Source organism: Podarcis bocagei, assembly GCF_964188305.1.
Source record: "Podarcis bocagei genome assembly, chromosome: W".
Taxonomy (NCBI): domain Eukaryota; kingdom Metazoa; phylum Chordata; class Lepidosauria; order Squamata; family Lacertidae; genus Podarcis; species Podarcis bocagei.
Window position 1 is genome coordinate 46933753 of NC_138131.1, and position 22402 is coordinate 46956154.

General features: G+C 50.7%; 1 protein-coding gene across 1 annotated transcript in view; it reads right to left on the reverse strand.

Annotated features, from left to right (window-relative positions):
- Positions 1–357: 357 nt before the first annotated feature.
- Positions 358–22402, reverse strand: part of LOC308578095 (uncharacterized protein) — a gene marked incomplete at both ends in the record, with an annotated part of 52038 nt that continues 29993 nt past the window's right edge. Inside the window, one exon of the mRNA XM_081178369.1 lies at positions 358–362. Within this exon, the coding sequence (XP_081034495.1) occupies positions 358–362 (5 nt within the window). The remainder of the gene's footprint in view (positions 363–22402) is intronic.

Genomic DNA, 22402 nt, shown 5'->3' on the forward strand with positions numbered 1-22402 from the left:
GGCAAATTTAAAAGATAGAAAATCAGTGTCTGGCTGTGTAATAAAATTTGGTAACTCTCTGATTGGGTGGAGATCCAAGAAACAGAACCTAATTGCTTTGTCGTCAACAGAAGCTGAGTTCTGTGCCTTGTCTGAGTTATGTAGAGATCTAGAATTTTACAAATGCTTGGCACAAGAGATGTATGAAAAGGCCATCACTCCAATCACTGTATGGGGTGATAATCAACCGTGTCTTAAGTTAGCACAAAATGGGCAGTTTAAAGGTCGTACAAAACATTTGGATATCCGCTTTCAAAATGTTTGTCAAACGGTAAAAGCAGGAATTGTTAAATTAAATTACTGTCCCAGTCATGAAAATCAAGCTGATGGTTTTACAAAACCGCTTGGTTTTCAGCGGCATGAAAACTTTTGTGAAGAAATGGGTCTGAAGTAATTTTGTTTTTTGTATTGCCAGCGAGAGGGGGTGTTAGGGTGTGAAACCTAAGACGCTGGCAAGTTAGCAATGTCATGTAACTTTAAGTAGTCAAGCTCGTTAAGTTGTTAAGTTGTTAAGTTGCTCAGTATATAAAGAGTGTTTGTTTTCTCTGTGTTTGGGGCGTGAAGCAAAAATGTCCGAAAGCTCCGGAGGTGTTTATGTTATCTTTCTGCAATAAACCTGTCTTTGGAAAGACAGGCTTCCCTGTGTCGTTATTTCTTTGCTGCTGAGACTCTGAAGCCTTGTACTGCAACAAGAATCTCTGCACTGGACTTAATTAATACTCTGCAAAGAGAGCTGTTGCTGGTGGCACAGCGGAAGCGTTTACTGGACCAGTACACAAACTCTCTTAGTTTCCTGATGGAAAATCCCACTGTCTTAATCCGTTGCTCTGCAACTGTTACTTCTCAACCCTCTAGAGGGAGCAAACCAAAATGTCCAAGTGAAGGAAACAAAGAACAAAGAGACCAGGATTCCTCAATATAAGTGCTGCAACACTTTTTCTATATAATTACTCTGTCCACACTATCCAAAGAGTTGTTGCAGCAAAGTCCCAACACTGTAACAAGCAGAGCTTCCACAGTATAACTTTGTAACAAGTTGTATCAAGTTCTAAATACAGTTCCTGGTATCTTATTTTGACAGTCCGTCTCAGGGGATTAAGGCAGCGGAAAACTTTTCTCTTTTAAAAAGTCATGCAGGTTATAAAGTCACTTTTTCTCCCCTCTGCCCCTGCCTGCTAGAGAGGAGATCATGTCCAATGCCAAGGTTAAGCAGTCATAAGATTATTTTCCTTCAGATGCAGCTTTGTGTTTTCGTTGCTTAGTCTGTCATGCAGTTGGGGGAAGGCAGACTTCCTTATTTTTTGCCTTTCCCGTTTCCGGCTGAATTTTAAATTTTAGTTTTAAAGTCCCAAATAATCTTTCAGTCCTACTCACGGGTTTTTCAGTCGAATTTCAATTTACAGGAAGGAATCGGCGCTCTCCGTTCATGGCAACGCGGCTTCACTCCGCGGGCTGGGTTGCGACTCTCAGCACCACGCTCACTCCCGATGCAGTTCCGGAGCCTTTAAAAAGGCTCTTTCGCAGTAAAGGGGGGCGCTTCTGGTTCCCACCGAGTCTCCTTGTTCACAGGCTTCTGCGCCTGTGATTTTAGGGGTCCCCCGCTTGCCGTAGCGGGTCAGACCCGAACTCACGGAGCAGTCCTTCTCCGGAGCTCGGAGAAAGGACCGCCATTAAACGCTGGCGCCGACTGGAAGTCTCCGGGGGGGGATCGTGCTCGGGGGTGGACACGGACCGCTCTTACTGGTGGGACGATCAGCCAGAAGTGGGGTGGAGCAGGAGGTGGCTAAGGTGGCCTTGGCAAATAGCATCGCCCGAGGTAACAGGGGGAGAGGCGGAAATGGACGTGTTGGGGGAGGAGCCCGGGTTCGAGCACACATACACTGAATTGGAAGCAGAGGAGATCGACGTAGACGAGGTCATCAAGGACTGGCCGGATCCAGTTGGGGGGCGGCAGACCGGGGGAAATGAACTGTTTCCAGCATTACCCCCCACGGCAATGGAGCACCCGGAACCAGCACCCGAGCAGCGGGAGGGGGGAAGGGGGGCTTCGAGGGGGGATGGATGTCAGGGGTTCAGGAGCAGAGGCACATGGGAGGCAGGAGAGGGAGGACTATTGGGAAGAGTCCGAGGACAGTGAGGAAGAGGAGGACGGTGGCCCGAGGGATTCCATGAGCCTTTCCAGCGAATCGGGGGATTCCCAGGAGGGGGCGCCTGTAGCCAAGACAAGAGGAGCCCCAGGGGGGACTCATCAGGGGGAAGGAGCAAATAGGGAATCCCGAAGCAGCAGCTGGAGATCGGGACCGGCTTCCCCTCCAGAGCGTAGCGAAGGGGGGGAGGTTCCAGTGTGTCAGGGGAAGCAGCTCCGTCGGCAGGAACGGAGGGGAGGTCAGAACAAGCTATCCTCCCGGAAGGGGAGGGGAGCAGTGAGAGAGTGATGTAACAATCAGGAGAAAGGTTGGAAGCTAGGCGCGCGCGCCAAGTTCAAATGTGCAAGCGCGAGGGGAAACGGAGAGCCTGGGGGAGGAGCCAGGTCCCAAAGCCCGCAGGAGGGAGGGAGAGCCATCTGGGGATTCAGTGTCAGAGGAATCCAGGAGGGGCGAAACTCCAGCGGGCAGAAAGACCCTGCGGAAAAGGAAAGACAGGAGGAGGTGGAGCAAAGCAAGCATCTTAAACTGGTGCAGGGGAGGGACTGATTCAGAGGGGACTTCAGCAGTCTAGCGTTACGGACGTGGGGCTGCGCGCCTCGGCTGTGAAACGAAAAATGAACTGCAATAAACGTTTCTGTATATAAAGAGAGACTGGCGTTGGTCCTTTGTGAGCTGGGACCTGAGGCAGCCCTGACAGGCGCGAAAATGATCCCGCCCTCCAGGATTCAAACGCATTTATCGAGGCTATGGACGCTTGTTTTAAATCAACGGTAGATGTGGATGTGGCCAGGAGGGAAACGCACGGGCTGCAGCAGGGCAAAGCCATGGTGAGACAATATCACTCCCGCTTTTTTGCGTTGGTAAATGTGCTGGGCTGGGAGAAGGACTCTGATGCCGTGAGGGATCTGTTCTGGGAGGGGCTAAATGGACCCGTGAAAGATGAGCTGGCGAGGAGGGAGAGACCTACCACTACCACAGAAGTCGTCCAGAGAGCGCTGACGATAGGGGTACGCCTGGAAGAACGCCCTTGGGGCAGGGATGAGCGTCGTCTGGCACGCACACCGGCCAAAACACCTCCCTTCATACCCAGAGAAACAGGGCACGCGCACTCCACGCCTCCACTGGGGGAGGGAGAAGAGCCGATGGAGATCGGTGGTGCCAAGGCTCAGACAGCGACCAGAGCCCAAACACCAGGAGCAGTCAAGACGAAGGCTCCTAGAGGGAGCAGGAAGTGTTACATCTGCGACAGTGCACAGCACATGGCCAAAGAGTGTCCCCAGAGGATCCAGAAGCACACTGCAGCCTCAGCAACAGTAAGAGGAGCAGTTCAGCAGGGGGAACAGCTGCAGGGAAACGACGAAGCCTGGCTGGAGGCAGAGGCACTGGGGCCCAGCCAGGCGAGTCAGTGAAGCAGTCCCCAGAGATTTTGCAGCCCACAGACCCCCTCCCACCCAAACCAGTGGTGCAACTCACCACATCACTCCAGCTGCCAAATGGATTCACCCTGGAAGTCCCTATTACCATTGACTCTGGTAGTAATGCAGACTTTGTGGGGGTGGACTTCATCAGGCGACATCGCATAGCGCTCCTACCAGCCACGATGCCCCTAAACGTTGTCACGGTCGATGGCAGGGAGCTACTGGGTGGACAGGTGGTACAGCAAACGCCGCCTATGGTACTGCAAATTGGAAATCACTGCGAAGTCATCAGCTTCAATGTCACCCACCTGTCGGACACGCCCATAGTGTTGGGCATGAGTTGGCTGGATAGGCACAGCCCGGCATTAGCATGGTACCAGCGGCAATTGACCTTCTGCTCCTCCTACTGCGCAGAACACTGCATCCGAACCGGCCAGGAAGAGGAGGGACAGGAAGATGAACAGCAGCTACACCTAGGCATGGTGCAGGCGGTGCCCAACAAGTACAAGGCAATTTTGGAGGTCTTCTGCGAGAAGGAAGCGGACAAGCTGCCTCCCCACCTGCCCTACGACTGCACGATTGACCTCCTACCGGGGGCGACACTGCCGACTGGAAAACTATATTCCATGTCTGAGGACGAACTGCAAGAACTCAGGGAGTTCATAGATCACAACTTGAATCCAAAGCAGTGGGGGGCAGTCCCCTGTTTTTCGTGAAGAAGAAAGACACGCCCCAACGGAGAATCGTAGTTGATTCCAGGATCATAAATTCCAGGACAAAGCCCACAGCATTCCCCATGCCCAAGATCGACGACCTGCTTGCGACGGTGAGGAAGGGACGGATCTTCACCAAGTTGGATCTACGAGGGGCGTACAACCTTATACGCATGCGGGAGGGCGATGAGTGGAAGACGGCCATGTTTACGCCTTTAGGCACCTATGAATATAGAGTTATGCCGTTTGGTCTGCAAAATGGCTCCCATTGTTTCCAAGCCTTCATGCACCACGTGTTAGCGGGCCTCCTCTACAAGAAGTGCGTATGCTTCCTAGACGACATCCTGATCTTCTCGGAATCGCAGGAGGCTCACGAGGGAGACGTCAAGGAGGTCCTGCAGAGACTACGGGAGCACAGACTTTACGCCAAACTGGAGAAGTGCCAGTTCGACGTGACGGAGGTGGATTTCCTGGGCTACAAGCTGTCCGACAAGGGACTCGCCATGGACAGCGCCAAGGTCCGCTCGGTGTTGGACTGGAAGAGCACGCGCAATCGGAAGGAGGTCCAGAAGTTCGTCGGCTTCGCCAACTTTTACCGCAAGTTCATCAAGGGGTTCGCGAAGGAGACGGCGGCTATCACGGACACCCTCAGCTCCAAGAAGAAGAAGTTCACCTGGACGGACCAGGCGGAACAGTCTTTTCGGAGACTCAAGCATCTCTTCGCGTCCGAAGAACAGCTGCTACACGTAAACCCCGGCAAACCAATGAGGGTTGAGACTGACGCATCAGACAGAGCGGTGGGGGCGGTCCTGTTGCAGCAAGATCCGCAAGGGAACTGGAGGCCCTGCGCATTCTACTCCAGGAAACTCAGCAAGTCGGAACAGAACTACACCATCTGGGACAGGGAGTTGCTAGCCATTCATGCAGCCTTCAAGGCGTGGCGGCACTTCCGCATCGGAGCCAGACACACTGTGCAGGTCCGCACGGACCATAAGAACCTGGAGTACTGGCGCACGGCGCAGTTCCTGAACCAGAGACACATCCGCTGGGCGGAGTTCTTTGCGGATTTCGACTTCCGGATAGAATACATCCCGGGAGACAACAACGTCATGGCGGATGCACTATCCAGGAAACCGCAGTATCTCGAGGAAGCGGCACTGGTGGCGGCCAAAGACATTTTCGCACCGAAAGCGTGGGCATGCGCTTCAGCCACCGTGGACCAGGACGCAGTGCGTCGCGCACTGCAGACGGATGCCTTCGCACAATCCAAGATGGAGGAGGTGCGAAGAGGCACAGCGAAGGACGACGAGTTCCAGATACGCGACGGACTGCTCACCCGCAAAGGAGCTCTCTACGTGCCTGGGGACGACCTCCGAGCTAAAGTCCTGCAGCAGTTACACGACGCGCCCAGTGCTGGGCACTTCGGCAAGGACAAGACGGCGGAATTGGTGGCCAGAGACTTTTGGTGGCCCCAGATGAGGGGAGAAGTCGCGGATTACGTCTCTAGGTGTGACACATGCCAAAGGGCCAAACCAGTGCACAAGAAGCCGGCGGGACTGCTGGAACCGCTACAGACGCCGCTCGAACCGTGGGAGAAAGTGGCCCTGGACTTTGTCACAGATCTGCCCAGCTCGCGAGGCAAAACAGCGGTACTCGTGGTCGTAGACCTGTTCACCAAGATGGCGCACTTCATTCCTTGCGCGAAGGTGGCCACAGTGGAACAGACTGCCAAACTGTTCATAGAACACGTGTTCAAAGTTCACGGCTTACCACGGTCCATCCTGTCTGACCGGGGTCGCCAATTCGTCTCGAGCTTCTGGCAGAAGCTGCTGGGCATCCTGAACGTCAAGATCAACTTAGCGTCGGCACGACACCAGACCAACGGACAAGCGGAGTGGGTCAACGCCATCATGCAGCAGTACCTGCGATGCTACGCGAATCAACAGCCCTCGACCTGGGTGGACTACCTACCGCTGGCCGAGTTTGCCTACAACAACACGTAGCACGGATCTACAGGGGTGACACCGTTCTTCGCCAACAATGGGCGGCATCCCAGAACCTTCCCGGGGTTAGAGACGAAGGGGGGGGGAGCCACGGGGAGCAGAGCACTTGGCAGCAGAGTTACAGGAGGTCCACGAGCAACTCCGAAGGACCTTGGAACTAGCAAAACACGCCTACAAAGTGCAGGCAGACAGGCACAGGAGAGTCGGGGAAGACATCCAGGTGGGGGACTGGGTCTGGTTAGCGGCCCAGGCAGTGCCGGCCAGAACGTTAGCTAAGAAGAAGCTCAAACACAAGCAGTTAGGGCCTTACCAAGTCGAGGCACAAATCAACCCAGTGGCCTTCCGGTTGACACTCCCGGAGGGCTCCAGAATGCACCCGGTATTTCATAGGTCAGTCCTCACACCCTACAAGGAACCCCACAGGTTTCAGGCGCCAGGGACCGCACCTCGCCCACTTAGAAAGTCGCCAACGGGGGAGGGGTCACCGAGGGCGGCACCACTCAACGAGGTCACGGAGATTTTAGACTCAAGATGGGGGAAAGAGGGAGTTGAATATCTCCTTGCCAGGGAAGGTACCCCGGCCAGCGCCAACAGGTGGGTGCCGGACTATGCCTTGGAGGAGCACTACCTCAAAGACGAGTTCCATGCACTCTTCCCGCACAGACCTATGCCGGCAGATTTTCACACCCACACTTTCAACCAGCACGTTCCAGGGGTTCTCATCTGCTGAGGAAACGGCGCCAGACACAAGCTCCCCGGAGGGATCACTCTTGGGGTCTGCCACGGACCGCTCTTATTGGTGGGACACTCAACCGGAGGTGGGGTGGAGCAGGGAACTGCTAAGGGGGCCCTGGCACGCAGCATCACCCGAGGTAACAGGGGGAGAGACGGACATGGACGTGTTGGGGGAGGACCTTGGGTTCGAACACGAATGCAGAGAGATGGAAGCAGAGGAGATCGACGTCGGCGAGCCCATTACGGGCTGGCTGGATCCAACTGGTCAGCTGCACACCAGGGGAAGGAACTGTATCCCGCACTCACCCCCACAGCACTGGAGCACCCGGAACCCGCCCCAGAAGAGAGGAAGGGGGGAAGGGGGGCTTCGAGGGCGGGATGGATGTCAGGGGCTCAGGAGCAGAGGTACAGGGGAGAGAGGAGATGGAGAGCAAAGGGGAAGGATCTGAGGGCAGCGTAGGGGGCAAGGGGGGGTCCCAGGGGAGACACACCAGAAACAAGGGGCCAGCGGGGACTCCCAAAGCAGCAGCTGGAGATCAGGACCAGCTTCCCCACCAGAGCATAGTGGGGGGGAAGAGTCCCAGGTGTCAGGGGCAGCGTCTCCTCCAGCAGGGAGAGAAGAAGAGTCGGGACTAACCACGCCTCTGTCGGAGAGTGGGGGAACAGAGGGGAGGTCAGGTCCAGCTGGCCTCCCCGAAGGGGGAAGCAGTGACAGGAGCAGTGTAACGGTCAGGAGGAGGGTTGCCGGCTGGGCGCGCGCGCCAAGTTCGAATGTACAGGCGCGCGGGACAGCAGAAAACCCGGATGGGGAACCAGGTCCTAAAGCCCGCCGGAGGCAGGGGGAAGACTCAGGGGACTCAGCGTCAGAAGAGTCTAGGAAGGGCGAGACCCCAGCTGACAGGCGGAGCCAGAGGAGGAAAGAGCAAAGGAAGAGGTGGAGCAAGGCTAGGGTCTTAAACTGGTGTCTGGAGGGAGGAGACTCAGACGGAGCTTCGGCGGTCTAGAGTCTCAGACGTAGAGCTGCACGCTCCTGATGTGAAAGACAAACTGAACTTCAATAAAGACTTTTGTATATAACAACGGACTGGCGTTGGTCCTTTGTGAGCTGGGACAATAATGAACTAAAAAAGGTATTTAAATATACCTTCCCTAAGAAACCAGAGGCCTTCCTTTTGGGCATTGTTGGCCAGAGGGTGCTAAAGAAGGACAGAATTTTATTTATGTATGCGACAACAGCAGCAAGAATACTCATCGCAAAGTACTGGAAGATAGAAGATTTGCCCACTCTGGAAGAATGGCAGATGCAACTGATTGACTACGTGGAATTGGCAGAAATGACTGGCAGAATGCGAGACCTGGGAGAAGAGACAGTGGAAGAGGACTGGAAAAAATTTAAGGACTATTTGCAAAAGTACTGTAAAATGTATGAATGTTAGAATGATGCAGGATATAAAGACAACATGGCATTAGTAACCTAGTTGAACAAAATATGAAAATAACTGAACTATAAGAACAAAGATGAAATTTGAATAATATTATGTCAAGTTTAAATATCTAAATATTTGATAACAAAGGGTAAAATTGGAGACATAATAGCTGAAATGTTTAATTTAAAACAAATTCTGAGAGAAGGTGAAGCATTGCTGAACATGATTTGGTAAATGGGAACACAGGAAAGGGAGAGGCGAGGGGGGTCAAGAAAGAGGGTTATGGAAGTTTGGTTTAACTATGTTGTATGTTTTATGTCTGTATTTTTGTATCGTATTGTTTTTTGTTTTGTGTGATTTCGTACTTTTTTTGTCTTTTACTGTGAAAATTTAATAAAATATCTTTTAAAAAAACATAAAAAACAAACAAAAACACCAATTTGAAATAAGCCCAATCAGAGCTTTATCATCTTCTTTTTATGTAGATGGAACCCAAAATACCTTTTTCCATTGGTTTGGGGTGATTCTGGCGCACACCCAAATAACACCATGCGAATTGAAAAAAGCCCAATCAAAGCTTATATGTCTTCTCTCTATGCATATGGAAGCGAAAAGATGGTGTTGTGTTATTTTGGTCTCATTACACACACTTTGCGATTTCTGTGTCAATGTGCATTAAAAGCAAAAAACACGAAATGAAGTAAACGCAATCCAAAATTCTTTTTTCTATGTAGTTGGAAAACAAAACAACCTGTTTGGCTTTGTTTAGGCTTATTGCACCGCTTTGCTATTTGTGGGTGAATGAACACCGAAAGAGCAATCGAAGCTTATTCGTCCTTTTACTATTGAGATGGAACCAAAACACCTATGCTTGATTTGGGCTGGTAACAAACATGTCACCTGCGATTTTTGGTTGAATGTGCATTCTAAACCCAAAAACACCAATTTGAAAAAAGCCCAATCAGAGCTTTATCATCTTTGAATCATAGAATCATAGAATTGGAAGAGACCACAAGGGCCATCGAGTCCAACCCCCTGCCAAGCAGGAAACACCATCAGAGCACTCCTGACATATGGTTGTCAAGCCTCTGCTTAAAGACCTCCAAAGTAGGAGACTCCACCACACTCCTTGGCAGCAAATTCCACTGTCGAACAGCTCTCACTGTCAGGAAGTTCTTCCTAATGTTTAGGTGGAATCTTCTTTCTTGTAGTTTGGATCCATTGCTCCGTGTCCGCTTCTCTGGAGCAGCAGAAAACAACCTTTCTCTCTCCTCTATATGACATCCTTTTCTATATTTGAACATGGCTATCATATAACCCCTTAACCTCCTCTTCTCCAAGCTAAACATGCCCAGCTCCCTTAGCCGTTCCTCATAAGGCATCGTTTCCAGGCCTTTGACCATTTTGGTTGCCCTCCTCTGGACACGTTCCAGTTTGTCAGTGTCCTTCTTGTACTGTGGTGCCCAGAACTGGACACAGTACTCCAGGTGAGGTCTGACCAGAGCAGAATACAGTGGCACTATTACTTCCCTTGATCTAGATGCTATACTCCTATTGATGCAGCCCAGAATTGCATTGGCTTTTTTAGCTGCCGCGTCACACTGTTGGCTCATGTCAAGTTTGTGGTCAACCAAGACTCCTAGATCCTTTTCACATGTACTGCTCTCAAGCCAGGTGTCCCCCATCTTGTATTTGTGCCTCTCATTTTTTTGGCCCAAGTGCAATACTTTACATTTCTCCCTGTTAAAATTCATCTTGTTTGTTTTGGCCCAGTTCTCTAATCTGTCAAGGTCGTTTTGAAGTGTGATCCTGTCCTCTGGGGTGTTAGCCACCCCTCCCACTTTGGTGTCATCTGCAAATTTGATCAGGATGCCCTTGAATCCATCATCCAAGTTGTTGATAAAGATGTTGAATAAGACCGGGCCCAAGACAGAACCCTGTGGCACCCCACTAGTCACTCTTCTCCAGGATGAAGAGGAAGCATTGATGAGCACCCTTTGGTTTCGGTCAGTCAGCCAGTTAAAAATCCACTGAGTGGTAGCATAGTCAAGACCGCATTTTACCAGCTTCTTTATAAGAATATCATGGGGCACCTTGTCAAATGCCTTGCTGAAATCAAGGTAGGCTACATCCACTGCGTTCCCTTCATCTACCAGGTTTGTAATTCTGTCAAAAAACGAGATCAGGTTAGTCTGACATGACTTATTTTTCAGAAATCCATGCTGACTATTGGTGATCACAGCTTTCCTTTCTAGGTGCTCACAGACTGTTTGCTTAATGATCTGCTCCATAATCTTCCCTGGTATTGATGTCAGACTGACTGGGCTGTAATTATTTGGGTCCTCTCGTTTCCCCTTTTTGAAAATAGGGACAACATTTGCCCTCCACCAGTCTGCCGGGACTTCGCCTGTTCTCCAGGAATTCTCAAAGATGACTGCCAGTGGTTCTGAGATCGCATCTGCCAGTTCTTTTAATACTCTTGGATGAAGTTCATCTGGCCCTGGAGACTTGAATACATCTAAACTAGCCAAGTATTCTTGTACTATCTCCTTAGTTATTCTGGGCTGTGTTTCCTTTGCTGAATCATTTGCTCCAAATTCTTCAGGTCGGGCATTGTTTTCTTTATCGGAGAAGACTGAGGCAAAGAAGGCATTGCGGAGTTCAGCCCTTTCTGTGTCACCATCTTCTCCTCTGAGTGACCCCACTGTTTCTTTGTTCTTCCTTTTGCTACGAACATACCCATAAAAGCCTTTTTTGTTGCTTTTAACCTCTCTAGCAAGCCTGAGTTCATTCTGTGCTTTAGCTTTTCTGACTTTGTGTCTACACGTGCTGGCTATTTGTTTGAATTCCTCTTTGGTGGTTTCCCCCCTTTTCCATTTTTTGTACACATCCTTTTTTAATCTTAACTCAGTTAAAAGTTCTTTAGATAGCCACCCTGGCTTCTTTAGGTCACCTTCCATGTTTCCATCTCATTGGTATTGCCTGACGTTGTGCTTTTACTATCTCCCTCTTAACAAACTCCCAGCCATCATGAACTCCCTTTCCTTTTAGTATTACTGTCCATGGGATCTCACCCAGCACTTCCCTAAGTTTTATGAAGTCGGCTTTCTTAAAGTCAAGAAATTGAGTCCTAGTATGCTTGGCTGCTCCTTTCCGCTGTATAGTAAACTTCAGAAGAGCATGATCACTCGCGCCTAATGATCCTTCCACTTCTACCCCACTAACCAGGTCATCAACATTGGTTAGGACCAGATCTAAAATGGCTGTTCCTCTTGTTGCTTCTCCCACTTTCTGGACAATGAAGTTGTCTGCAAGGCCAGTGAGGAATCTGTTTGACCTTATGCTCTTGGCTGGGTTTGAAATCCAACAAATATCTGGGTAACTGAAGTCCCCCATTACTACTATCTCCCTTCCTTTTGCATGCTTGGCCATCTGTTCCAGGAAGGCATCATCTATGTCCTCCGTTTGGCTTGGGGATCTATACTAAACTCCCACAATGAGGTCTCTGTTATGTTTCTCTCCCTTAATTTTGACCCAAATGCTCTCACTTTGGCTTTGAGGTTCTAAATCTTGGATCTCTTCACAGGTATACACATCCCTGACATATAACGCTTCCAGTGAAATCAGCGGAGAGAGCACAGGACCTCCGCTTGGCACGCCCACGCTGCGCAGAAGGCTTCCACGCAGAGAATCTAGGAGGAGACTTGGAGTCAAGCAACTTTTATGTTGGAAGAAATTTAGGTCACACCCACTGACGGATTCTGCCAGTGACTAAGACAGTCGCGTTTCAAGGGCTGTCAAACCAGGGAAAGTTTTAGCTATACGACTAGCTTGCAGCAGCTTGCAGTTTACGCACAAGCAACCCCAATTCCCATTACAGCAATCCGTCAGTCCCTTGTTGCTTGTGCGGAGAGCAGCAGAGGCAGTGTCATGAGTCAAGCTGGAGGAGCAGGCGCCGGAGAGGGGCCAGGAAGGAACCAACGCTCGAAGAGAGAAACAGAGAGTTGGAGCAGCAACTGGCTATAGTAGCGGCGCGGCTGGATGAAAGGCGGACTCAGGATGCCCAGGGGAAGCCCAACCCCATCGCAAGGAAGGTACCGGGACTAGTGCAGAAGTTTTCAGGCAACCCCAGAGACTATAATGCTTTTAAGACAGATGTGCAATATGCGCTGGACCTGCAGTATGAGGACTTTGCAGACGATGGGGGGAGGGTCACTTTTGTGATAGGGCACCTGGAAGGCGGGGCCAGAGAATGGATTAGGCCCTTAATGGCATCGGAGAATGCCGCCTTAAAGAACTTGAGGAAATTTTTTAGCGCCATGGACCATATGTTCTCAAGTGATGTGGAGCAAAGCGTGACACGCCAGCAGCTGATGGAGTGCAAACAAGGGAACCAATCAGTGAGAGAGTACTGGTCACGATTTGCAATGCTAATCCACAAACTCGGGTGGGAACTGGGTTCAGAACCAGTGCAAATGCTATTTGAGGAAGGCTTAGCCTCTTGGGTAAAAGATGAACTTTCCCGCTCGCCCCGCCCGCAATCGATGGACCAGCTGACTAAAATGGCGCTTGCTGTGGGAGTACGCCAAGAGGCGTGTGCTCTGGAAAGGCGGGAAGGGAGAGTGGAGCGTTGGCATGACAATCGCATTCCAGACGTGCCTGGGCCACCTGCACCGCCCGTGCTGCCCGCGGAACCAATGGAAATTGGAGGAGCGCGCGTGCGCGGGGTTTCAAACTCCGGCGAGGTTCGCAAGAAAGAGGGGAAAACGACCAGGAAGTGTTTTCTCTGCCTACAGCCGGGACATTTTGCCAGAGTCTGCCCTCAGAGAAAAGCGTGGTAAGGAATGGTGGGGGCCGCGGGGGGAGAGCAGGAGCAGGGAAACGGCAAGGCTTGGCTGCAGGAGAGCGGGCACAGCAGCCAGGCGAGCAACCAGTGAAGGTGCCCAAACCAGACCCCCCCCCCGGGCAGCAATAGCCATAGAGGTGGTGTTAGAACTCCCCAACGGACACCCTATTAAGGTGAAGGCATTGCTGGATTCTGGCAGCTCTTGCAACTTCTTTAGCAGGGATTTTGCACTAGAACACCAACTCCAGGTGGTGCCTCTCGAACACCCCCTGCAAGTAACAACCATTGATGGGAGAGAACTCTTGGGGGGGAGTGACCCACTAGACCCCTCCCATGAAAACGAGGGTCTCCAGACACACTGAGACAATTGCCTTTCACGTTGCCACATTAGCAGGGCCACCAATCATACTGGGAATGAGCTGGCTGGCACTGCACGATCCAGTAGTGAGGTGGCACCAGCGGACAGTCACCTTTGGGTCAGCTCACTGCGTAGAGCACTGCCACGAAGGGGAAGCCCCGAGGATGGCAGTAGCCAGGGTGGCAGGGATAGCGGTGGGAGAAAAGGTGAGAGTACTGTTATTGGTTTCAGAACTCACAGGGTTAAGGAGTTCTGTGTGACGTCTCTTACCTGAGGCGTGGTTAGAAACTCTTATGGGAGTGGATTGACTCTGAGAGTTTCAGTCTGGTTTCGCTTTTGTGGAGAGAGGACGCAAGATGGGTGAGCTTTCACCAGGTTTGAAGTTATGCTGTTAAACTTCATGATTAAAGGCTAAGAAGATAAGGAACGCCTTTGTGTCTGAATTTATTACTGCAATTGCTTCACCGCTGTGTTTATCTCTGCTACCGGCAAGAGGGAGAGGCAGGAAGGATTTTTGGATCAGCACGGACAGACAGCAGAGCTGCGCAAAGGGAAGCGTGCTGGACTCCATGTTTGTTTTTCTTGGAACTCATGGCAACTTTGGCCTCTCCGTTGCCATAAGTACCACCTCAGTATGCAGACCTGGAAGAAGTTTTCAGTGAGAAAGAGGCGGATAGACTACCCCCTCACAGGCCCTTTGACTGTCAGATCAACCTACTCCCAGGGGCTCAGTTACCAGTGGGTAAGCTGTACGCCATGTCAGACAGGGAGATGCAGGAGTTGCGGAAGTTCATTGACAAGAACCTGAAGAGGGGCTTTATACGAGAATCAAGGGCGGTGGGGGGCAGTCCAGTGTTCTTTGTGGACAAAAGAGACTCCAAGGAGCCCCGCTTGGTCGTAGATTATAGGTCGGTCAACCGGGTATCGGAACCAGTGACCTTCCCTATGCCCAGAATTGATGACATTTTGGCCAGGGTAAGGAAAGGGAAGGTTTTTACCAAGTTGGACCTTCAAGGGGCGTACAATTTGATAAGGATGAGGGAGGGGGATGAATGGAAAACCACGATGTTCACCCTCTGGGGGCCTTTGAGTACCTCGTGATGCCCTTCGGATTACAATCGGGTTCCAGCACATTTCAAGCTTTCATGAACCACGTGTTGGGGTCCCTGCTGTACAAGAATTGTGTGGCCTTCCTGGACGACGTACTTATCTACTCAGAGAACGAGGAGCAGCATCTGAAAGATGTCAAGAAAGTGCTGAAAAGGCTGCAGGAGCATCAGCTGTGGGTCAAACTGGAGAAATGCCAATTCCACGCCCGAGAGGTGGGGGGAGAGCTTCCAAGATGGCAAGGGCAGCCCTGCTCTAAGCTCCATGCTAGTCGTGCAGTTTTTTATTAGTTTTTAACAGTTTTATTAATTTCTTTTTACCTGTTTTAATTGCTAGCTAAGGCATTTAAACCTACAAGTGACACAGCAATTTGTCTCCCTTGTTGGAAGGACACTGAATCACCGGCTACACAAGGAACTAGAAGGCAAGCGTTGGTTAAAATTACTCCCGGGCACTGGATCACCGCTGCTGTAGCTGTAGCCTGGAGACAGGGTCTGAGCGGAGTCTCAATACTTGGGGAAGGGAAAGAAGCCAAGCCGAAGTTTTGAAGCCAGGCCAGGGGAGGACCAGAGGAGACCATAGGAGTCCTCAGGTGCCTGGACAAGCAGCTGAACCCGACGGGCTTGAGGACCCAGCCTCCCTCCCGAGCCGCTTTCTCCAGCTGCACTTCGTCATCCTACCAGCTAGTGTGGAAAGCTGTGAGGCTGTGAGGCTTCGGGTTGCTGAAATTACACTTTGAGAGGCGAAGAAGAAGTCTACGGCAGAGAGAGGTGAGAAGAAAGGAGACGGAAGTTCCAATTAAACAAAACAAAAGCCTGGAAGTTCGCAAAGCGGTGAGACCCTTCTGTTTTAAGTAAAGCCTGCCTTCACTTACCCCAGAGACCGAATAGGGGAGGGACGGGGGACCGGATAAAGATTTAAATTGAGAGCCCTTGACTTGTATAATTAACCGTGAAGAGGGCTGAGCTGGAGAAGATTTACTAGAGCCCTCAACAGGAGTAAATCTCTATCGGAATTTTACTCTTATTATAGCTCTTCAACGAACTGTGGAGAAATCCCTGGAGTTAAATACTCAGCTGCACAGCTAAATCACTGACTGTGGTAGGAAGTTCCCTTCTTCTCTCCTGTATTATTTATATTATTTAGTTCATATCTACTGTGGCTATGGGCAAGAGGAAACGCCTCAGAGAAGCAGAGGAATTACTGCTTCTCCCTAGCCCCAAGCTACAAGCTAAGGGAAGAAGAGTCCAGTCAAATCCTCAAGCAGCAGTTACTACACACAATAGATTTCTTCCACTAAGTGACTTGGATGTAGCCATTCCCAAGCCCCAAAATACCATCTTACACACTTGTAATCTAACGAGCACTCCCATTAAAGGTGGGTCCGACGTGGATGGAAAAAAGATCCAGGATAAAGAGAACCAGCTGGGAAATGAGTCCTCCCATTTACAATTAGTCATTAGGACACTGGACTGTATATTTAAAAAGATAGACTTTCTGACGTGCTCAATTTCCAAGCTAACTGAAAAAGTGATGGATATGGATGCCAAAATTGCCCTCAAAAATAACTACCAGAGGGGACCTCCACGGATAGCCCCACCAAAATCTGGGGCAAAGGGGATGAGAAAATACAAACTAAACAATCTCATGTGTAAGCAAAATCTAACACTGCAACCAAAGAAGGTGTGCCTAACGATAAGGTCAGAGATATGGGACTGGTCAAGCTTAGAAGGAGCTAAAATTGCCCTAAGTAAAATCCTGAGAATAAGCACAGTTCATATCGATCTTCGTGCTTTACTTCCGCTAACTCAATCAAATGGCCCTTACAAAGTTATTTTAGCCTTCCATTCGCTGAGATTACCCTTATTAATAATAAGAGAAAAATGGAAATTCATAAAAACAAAAATCATACCCACAAGGGTTTTTGCGGACAGCATAGTAAATCCACTACTTGTGGAAAAAGGGAAAGAGACATTAGATTCAGAAACAAGCTCTATAAAATCGCCAGACAAAGAGATCTTGCTCTCCCCACAGAGAACGGAGGAGATCGTCTGCAGCCCACAACTAGGAATGAATTTGGGTAGTTCCAGAATATCCAGTGGTGAAAGCGCCCTTATGAATTCATTTGATGAATTACAATCACAAGAAAAAGAAAAAATAATAAATAAATTAGACAAATTAAGAGAGAAGATGTTTCAGGCCAAAAGTAAAATAGGAAACAAAGAAATTCAAACAAACAGGGCCATTGAAGGCTCGGTGGACCTTCTCCAATTTAGCCCACAGCCCCAAAATAGGTCTATAAAATCCAAGGCAACGATACAGACAATCGTCCCGCCACCTTCATTAGTTAATTTGGAACCAGCTCATCCTGTACCAACCGGAATGGATATATCTACTAAAGAACAGCAAAATGTAAACAAAATTTCGACACATTCCTCAATGCCTGACCTGGAGTCATCATTATCGGACGGAGAATCCCTAGCTGATGATCTAGAAGTTCAATCTGTTATCGATACGGACTGGACAGAAGACCCCTTGGGCCATATAAATAAGATGATATACCCATGGAAGGAAAATCTAATAATAGCTAAAACTTGTACCGACCTAATCTCTGCCCCCCTAGGTGATAAGCTCTCTGATAAAACAAGGGATTTCAGAGAGGAGATCAGACCAAACCAGGACACTACCCCTATAGGACCGAGCGAGCAGAGCATAATTATAAACAGCTCAAGAGGCACACCTGCGTCAAAAGGAGAGAAGTCATCTACTATTAGTCAAAGGAAAATTACTGACTTCTTTAAATCTGACAACCCAAGATCAGCGTTCCCCCCTTCTCCATTGTGACTACCCAAACCCCAGTCAAATCTCCCCCCCCCCCATTCTCCTTTTTAAGCTGGAACATAGCAGGTTGGAAGGGGAAAAAATCTGACCCGGACCTTGTAAAACTAATAAACTTACACCAAGTAATTCTTTTACAAGAAACATGGGAAGAGGGGAGAGTAGATATTAATGGTTTTGATGTTACATCATTACCGGCATGCCCGTCTACTAAAGGAGGCCGGCCTAGTGGAGGATTAGTTATAGCAATTTCCTTGAAAATACAGGCAAAACTCACGCTTGTAAATGCTTCCACCTTTGCAATTACAGCCCTGATTACGGGGAAAAATTTTGAACTTGTTATAACAAATGTCTATCTTCCTCCTGGAGGCAACACTGCAGACTTATACAATAAATGGGGAATTTTGGAGGAACATCTTACTCTTTGTCTCTCCAAATACCCCAATATACCCAATGTTATAGCAGGGGACTTCAATGCTCGCATTGCAACAAACTGGGAGTCTTTAATCAAAGCCAAATGGTGGATAACTCCAGAATTCATTAATGACCTCGCCCTCCATACTCAAAGACTTTCCAAAGACAAAAGGGTAAATGAAGCAGGAACCCTTCTTTACCAATTGGTACTACGTCTAAACTTAGTGATTCTAAACGGGAACTGCCCGCCAGACGTACCGGGTGATTTTACACACATAAGCTCCTCTGCAAACAGTGTCCTGGATTATATGTTAGTATCTCATGACATTTTCCCCAAATTTTCCCATTTTAAAGTTGAAAATATTCAACTGAGCGACCACCTACCGTTGGTCGCCACAATGACTATAGACTGGACCCCAGATGGAGACAGGCACCCAACACATCTGATTACGAACTCAGTATTGCAAATCAAAAGTGTTAAATGGTCCGAATTACAGGCCCAAAAATACTCAGCATATTTCCAACAAGGGCTAAAACAAGCATATTCAGGCTTAATTGAGGACTACTACGATTATGACCAAACTCTAAGACTATTCTCGAATCTGTCAGAAGATCTATCGTCCTTCTTCTCTGTTCCGACGCATAAAATAAATCGAACACAAAGGAAGATAGGTGCATTGTGGTTCAATAGTGCTTGTAAACAGGCTAGACAACTTCTTGGTAACATCTACAAAGAATATAAAGCAACGGTCCTGCCAAAAGAATATTTCCAAGCAAAATCGGCCTACAAGCAAATTCAAAAGGGAGCTAGACAGGAATGGCAAGTGAATCAATGGCGGGCAATCATAGAAGCCTCATCATTACGGAACTCCAGACAATTTTGGCTCCTGTTAAATCAAAGAACTAAAAGATACCCTTTAACTATTATTCCTGCCCCGGTTTGGGAATCATACTTAAAAAATTATTTTGCCACAACTGACTGTACTGCTAACACAAGAGATGAATTTCAAGAACAGCTTCCCCTCTGGCCCCCCACTGATCCGGAGGACATCCATGATTTGATCGTTAAACTCAAAACAGGGAAAGCGCCTGGGCCAGACCTGATCCCGGCAGAAGCTATAAAATACCATGCGGACTGGTGGGCTTAAGTCCTGGCGACCATTTTTGATGCCGTTAACAACTCTGGAATGATCCCGGAAGTATGGAAGGACGCTATTATCGTTCCAATCCACAAAAAGGGCTCACCAGACGACCCAGGAAATTATAGAAATATCAGTCTGCTCTCAATAGTGGGGAAACTGTATGCCCGCTTCCTGTTGAACAGACTTACCCAATGGGCCGAAGAGAAAAAATTAATTGGGCCCGAACAAGCTGGATTTCGCCCAAAACAGTCAACAATTAATCATATTCTAATTTTACAGCATCTTGCCTGGAAATATTCCACCCCAAAGGGTGGCCAACTCTGTGTAGCATTCATTGATCTAAAGGCAGCATTCGATAGTGTCAGAGCTGCTTCAAGATCCTAGCTCACAGAGGATCACGCTAGCCAGCGGTCATTAAGTAAAAGTCTTTATTGAATTACAGTTTCCATTCTCACGCTGCTGTCTGCAACTCTACGTCTACTAGCTAGATCGGCGAGGCTCCGTCTGAGTCTCCGCCCCGTGCGCACCAACTTAATATCCTAGCCTTGCTCCACCTTTTCCTCCTGACTGTCCTCCTCTGGGTCCCTCTACCCCCCGGGGCTTCTTCCTTCCGGGATTCTTCTGACGCTGACCCGGACCCTTCTGCCTCCTTGCGCCGGGCTTTAGGACCTGGTTCCCTTTCGGGGCTGCTCACTGCGCCGCCTTCCTCTGCATTTGAACTTGGCGCGCGCGCCCAACCTTCCACTTTCCTCTTAACCGTTTCTTCGCTCCCCGATGGAGGTGTGGCCACTCCTGACTCCTGCCCTCCCTCCTGTGGTGAGCTGCCAGCGCTTCCCCCCTGGCTCCTTTCCTCTTCCCTACTTCCTGGCGGTGACGCTGGTCCCGATTTCCAGCTGCTCCCCCCTGAGTCTCCTCTGGCTCTATCTTCCTGGGGTGCCTCTCTAGATTCCCCCCTTGCCCTGGCCACTGGTGCTCCTTTCTGTGAATCCTCTGATTCACTGGAAAGACTGGGAGATCTCGGGTCGTCGTCATCACTCATCCTTTCCTCTGTCTCCTCCCCTTCGCTCTCTGTTTCCTCCCTTGCCCGTGCCTCTGCACCTAAACCCCTGACATCCATCCCCCCCTCGAAGCCCCCCAGTCCCCCCTCCCCTCCTTCCGGTGCTGGAGCTGGGGGCTGCTGTTGCAAAGGGACGAACGTCGGATATCGGTCGCTTCCCGTGGCAGGCCTCCATCGGAACTCTTCCGGGTCTTCCTCCCTGCTCTCGTTGACGACAGTCACCTCCTCTTCCATCTCTGTGCCGCCGTGCTCGAAACCAGGGTCGTCCCCGAAAATGTCCATGTCCGTCTCTCCCGCACTTCCTCCAGGCGGCGTTGCTCGGCCGGAACAGTCCAGCCACTTCCTGCGGAACTGCTCCTCCGGCCTATCGTCCCACCAATACGAGGGTTCTGAGACAGATCCCGAGGGTGACCCCTCCGGGGAACGGACGTCTCGTGTCGGTTCCTCGTCCGAGTCGAACCCCCTGAACGTGCTGTCCGAAAGCGTGGGCGTGAAAAGCCAGTCGTCGAAAAAGTCCGCTGGCATAGGTCTATGTGGGAAGAGGGCATGAAACTCGTCTTTGAGCAGAGGTTCGTCTAAAGCGTAGCCCGGCACCCAGCTGTTCGCACTGGCCGGGGTGCCCTCCCTGGCGAGAAAGTATTCTACTCCCTCTTCCCCCCATCTGGAGTCCAAAATCTCCGTGACTTCGTTGATGCGCTCCTCCTGTGCCACTCCCGCGTGCCCCGTTCCTTCTCTGAGCGGACTCGGCGCCGTTCCGGGTTCCTGGAACCTGTGCGGTGCCTTGTAGGGAGTGAGCACCGATCTGTGGAACACCGGATGCATTCTGGAACCCTCCGGAAGCGCCAGCCTGAAAGCCACCGGGTTGACCTGCTCTTCGACTTGGTAGGGCCCCAGTTGTTTATGCCCTAGTTTCTTCTTGGCCAACGACCTGGCCGGCACTGCGTGGGCTGCTAACCAGACCCAGTCTCCCACGTGGAGCTCTTCGCCAACCCTTCTGTGTTTGTCCGCTTGTACCTTGTATGCGTGTTTAGCCAGCTCCAGGTGGCGCCGCAGCTGATCGTGGACTTCCTGCAGCTCCGACGCGAACGCATCTGCTGACTGCGGCTCCCCTTCTCCCCTGCATTCCAGTCCCGGGAAGGTTCTAGGGTGCCGCCCGTTGTTGGCGAAGAACGGCGTGACGCCCGTGGATACGTGCTTCGTGTTGTTGTAGGCAAACTCTGCAAGCGGCAGGTAATCCACCCACGTCGCAGGCTGTTGGTTCGCATAACATCTCAGGTACTGCTGCATGATGGCATTGGCTCGCTCCGCTTGCCCGTTGGTCTGCGGGTGTCTCGCCGACGCCAGATTGATCTTGACGTTTAGGAAGCCCATCAGCTTCTGCCAGAAGTTCGAGATGAACTGCCGCCCGCGGTCGGACAGAATAGACCGTGGCAGACCGTGAACCTTGAACACGTGGTCTATGAACAGTTTGGCGGTTTGCTCTGCCGTGGCCACCTTAGCACACGGAATGAAATGCGCCATCTTGGAGAACAGGTCCACCACCACCAACACTGCCGTCTTGCCCCTTGAGCTGGGCAGATCCGTGACAAAGTCCAGAGCCACCCTTTCCCAAGGTTCGACCGGAGTTTGCAGCGGCTCCAACAGTCCAGCCGGCGGTTTGTGCACCGTCTTTGCCCTCTGGCAAGTGTCACACCTCGCCACGTAGTCTGCGACCTCCCCTCTCATTCCAGGCCACCAGAAATCCCTGGCTACTAATTCCACCGTCTTCTCCTTGCCAAAGTGCCCGGCCGTGGGTGCGTCGTGCAGCTGCTGTAGCACCTTGGCTCGAAGTTCGTCACCCGGCACGTAGATGGCCCCTTTACGGATGAGCAATCCATCTCGTAGCTGGAAACCGTCGGCCGCTGCCTTGCCCCCTCGCACCTCTGCCATCTTCGTTTGTGCGAAGGAGTCCCCCTGCAACGCTCGCCGCACCGCCTCTAGGTCCACGGTCGCCGCGGCGCACGCCCACACTGTCGGTGCAAAGATGTGCATGGCGGCCGCTGGTGTTGCGTCCTCCAGATACTGTGGCTTGCGGGAGAGAGCGTCTGCCATGATGTTGGTGTCCCCCGGGACATACTCTATTCGGAAGTCGAAGTCCGCAAAGAACTCAGCCCAACGT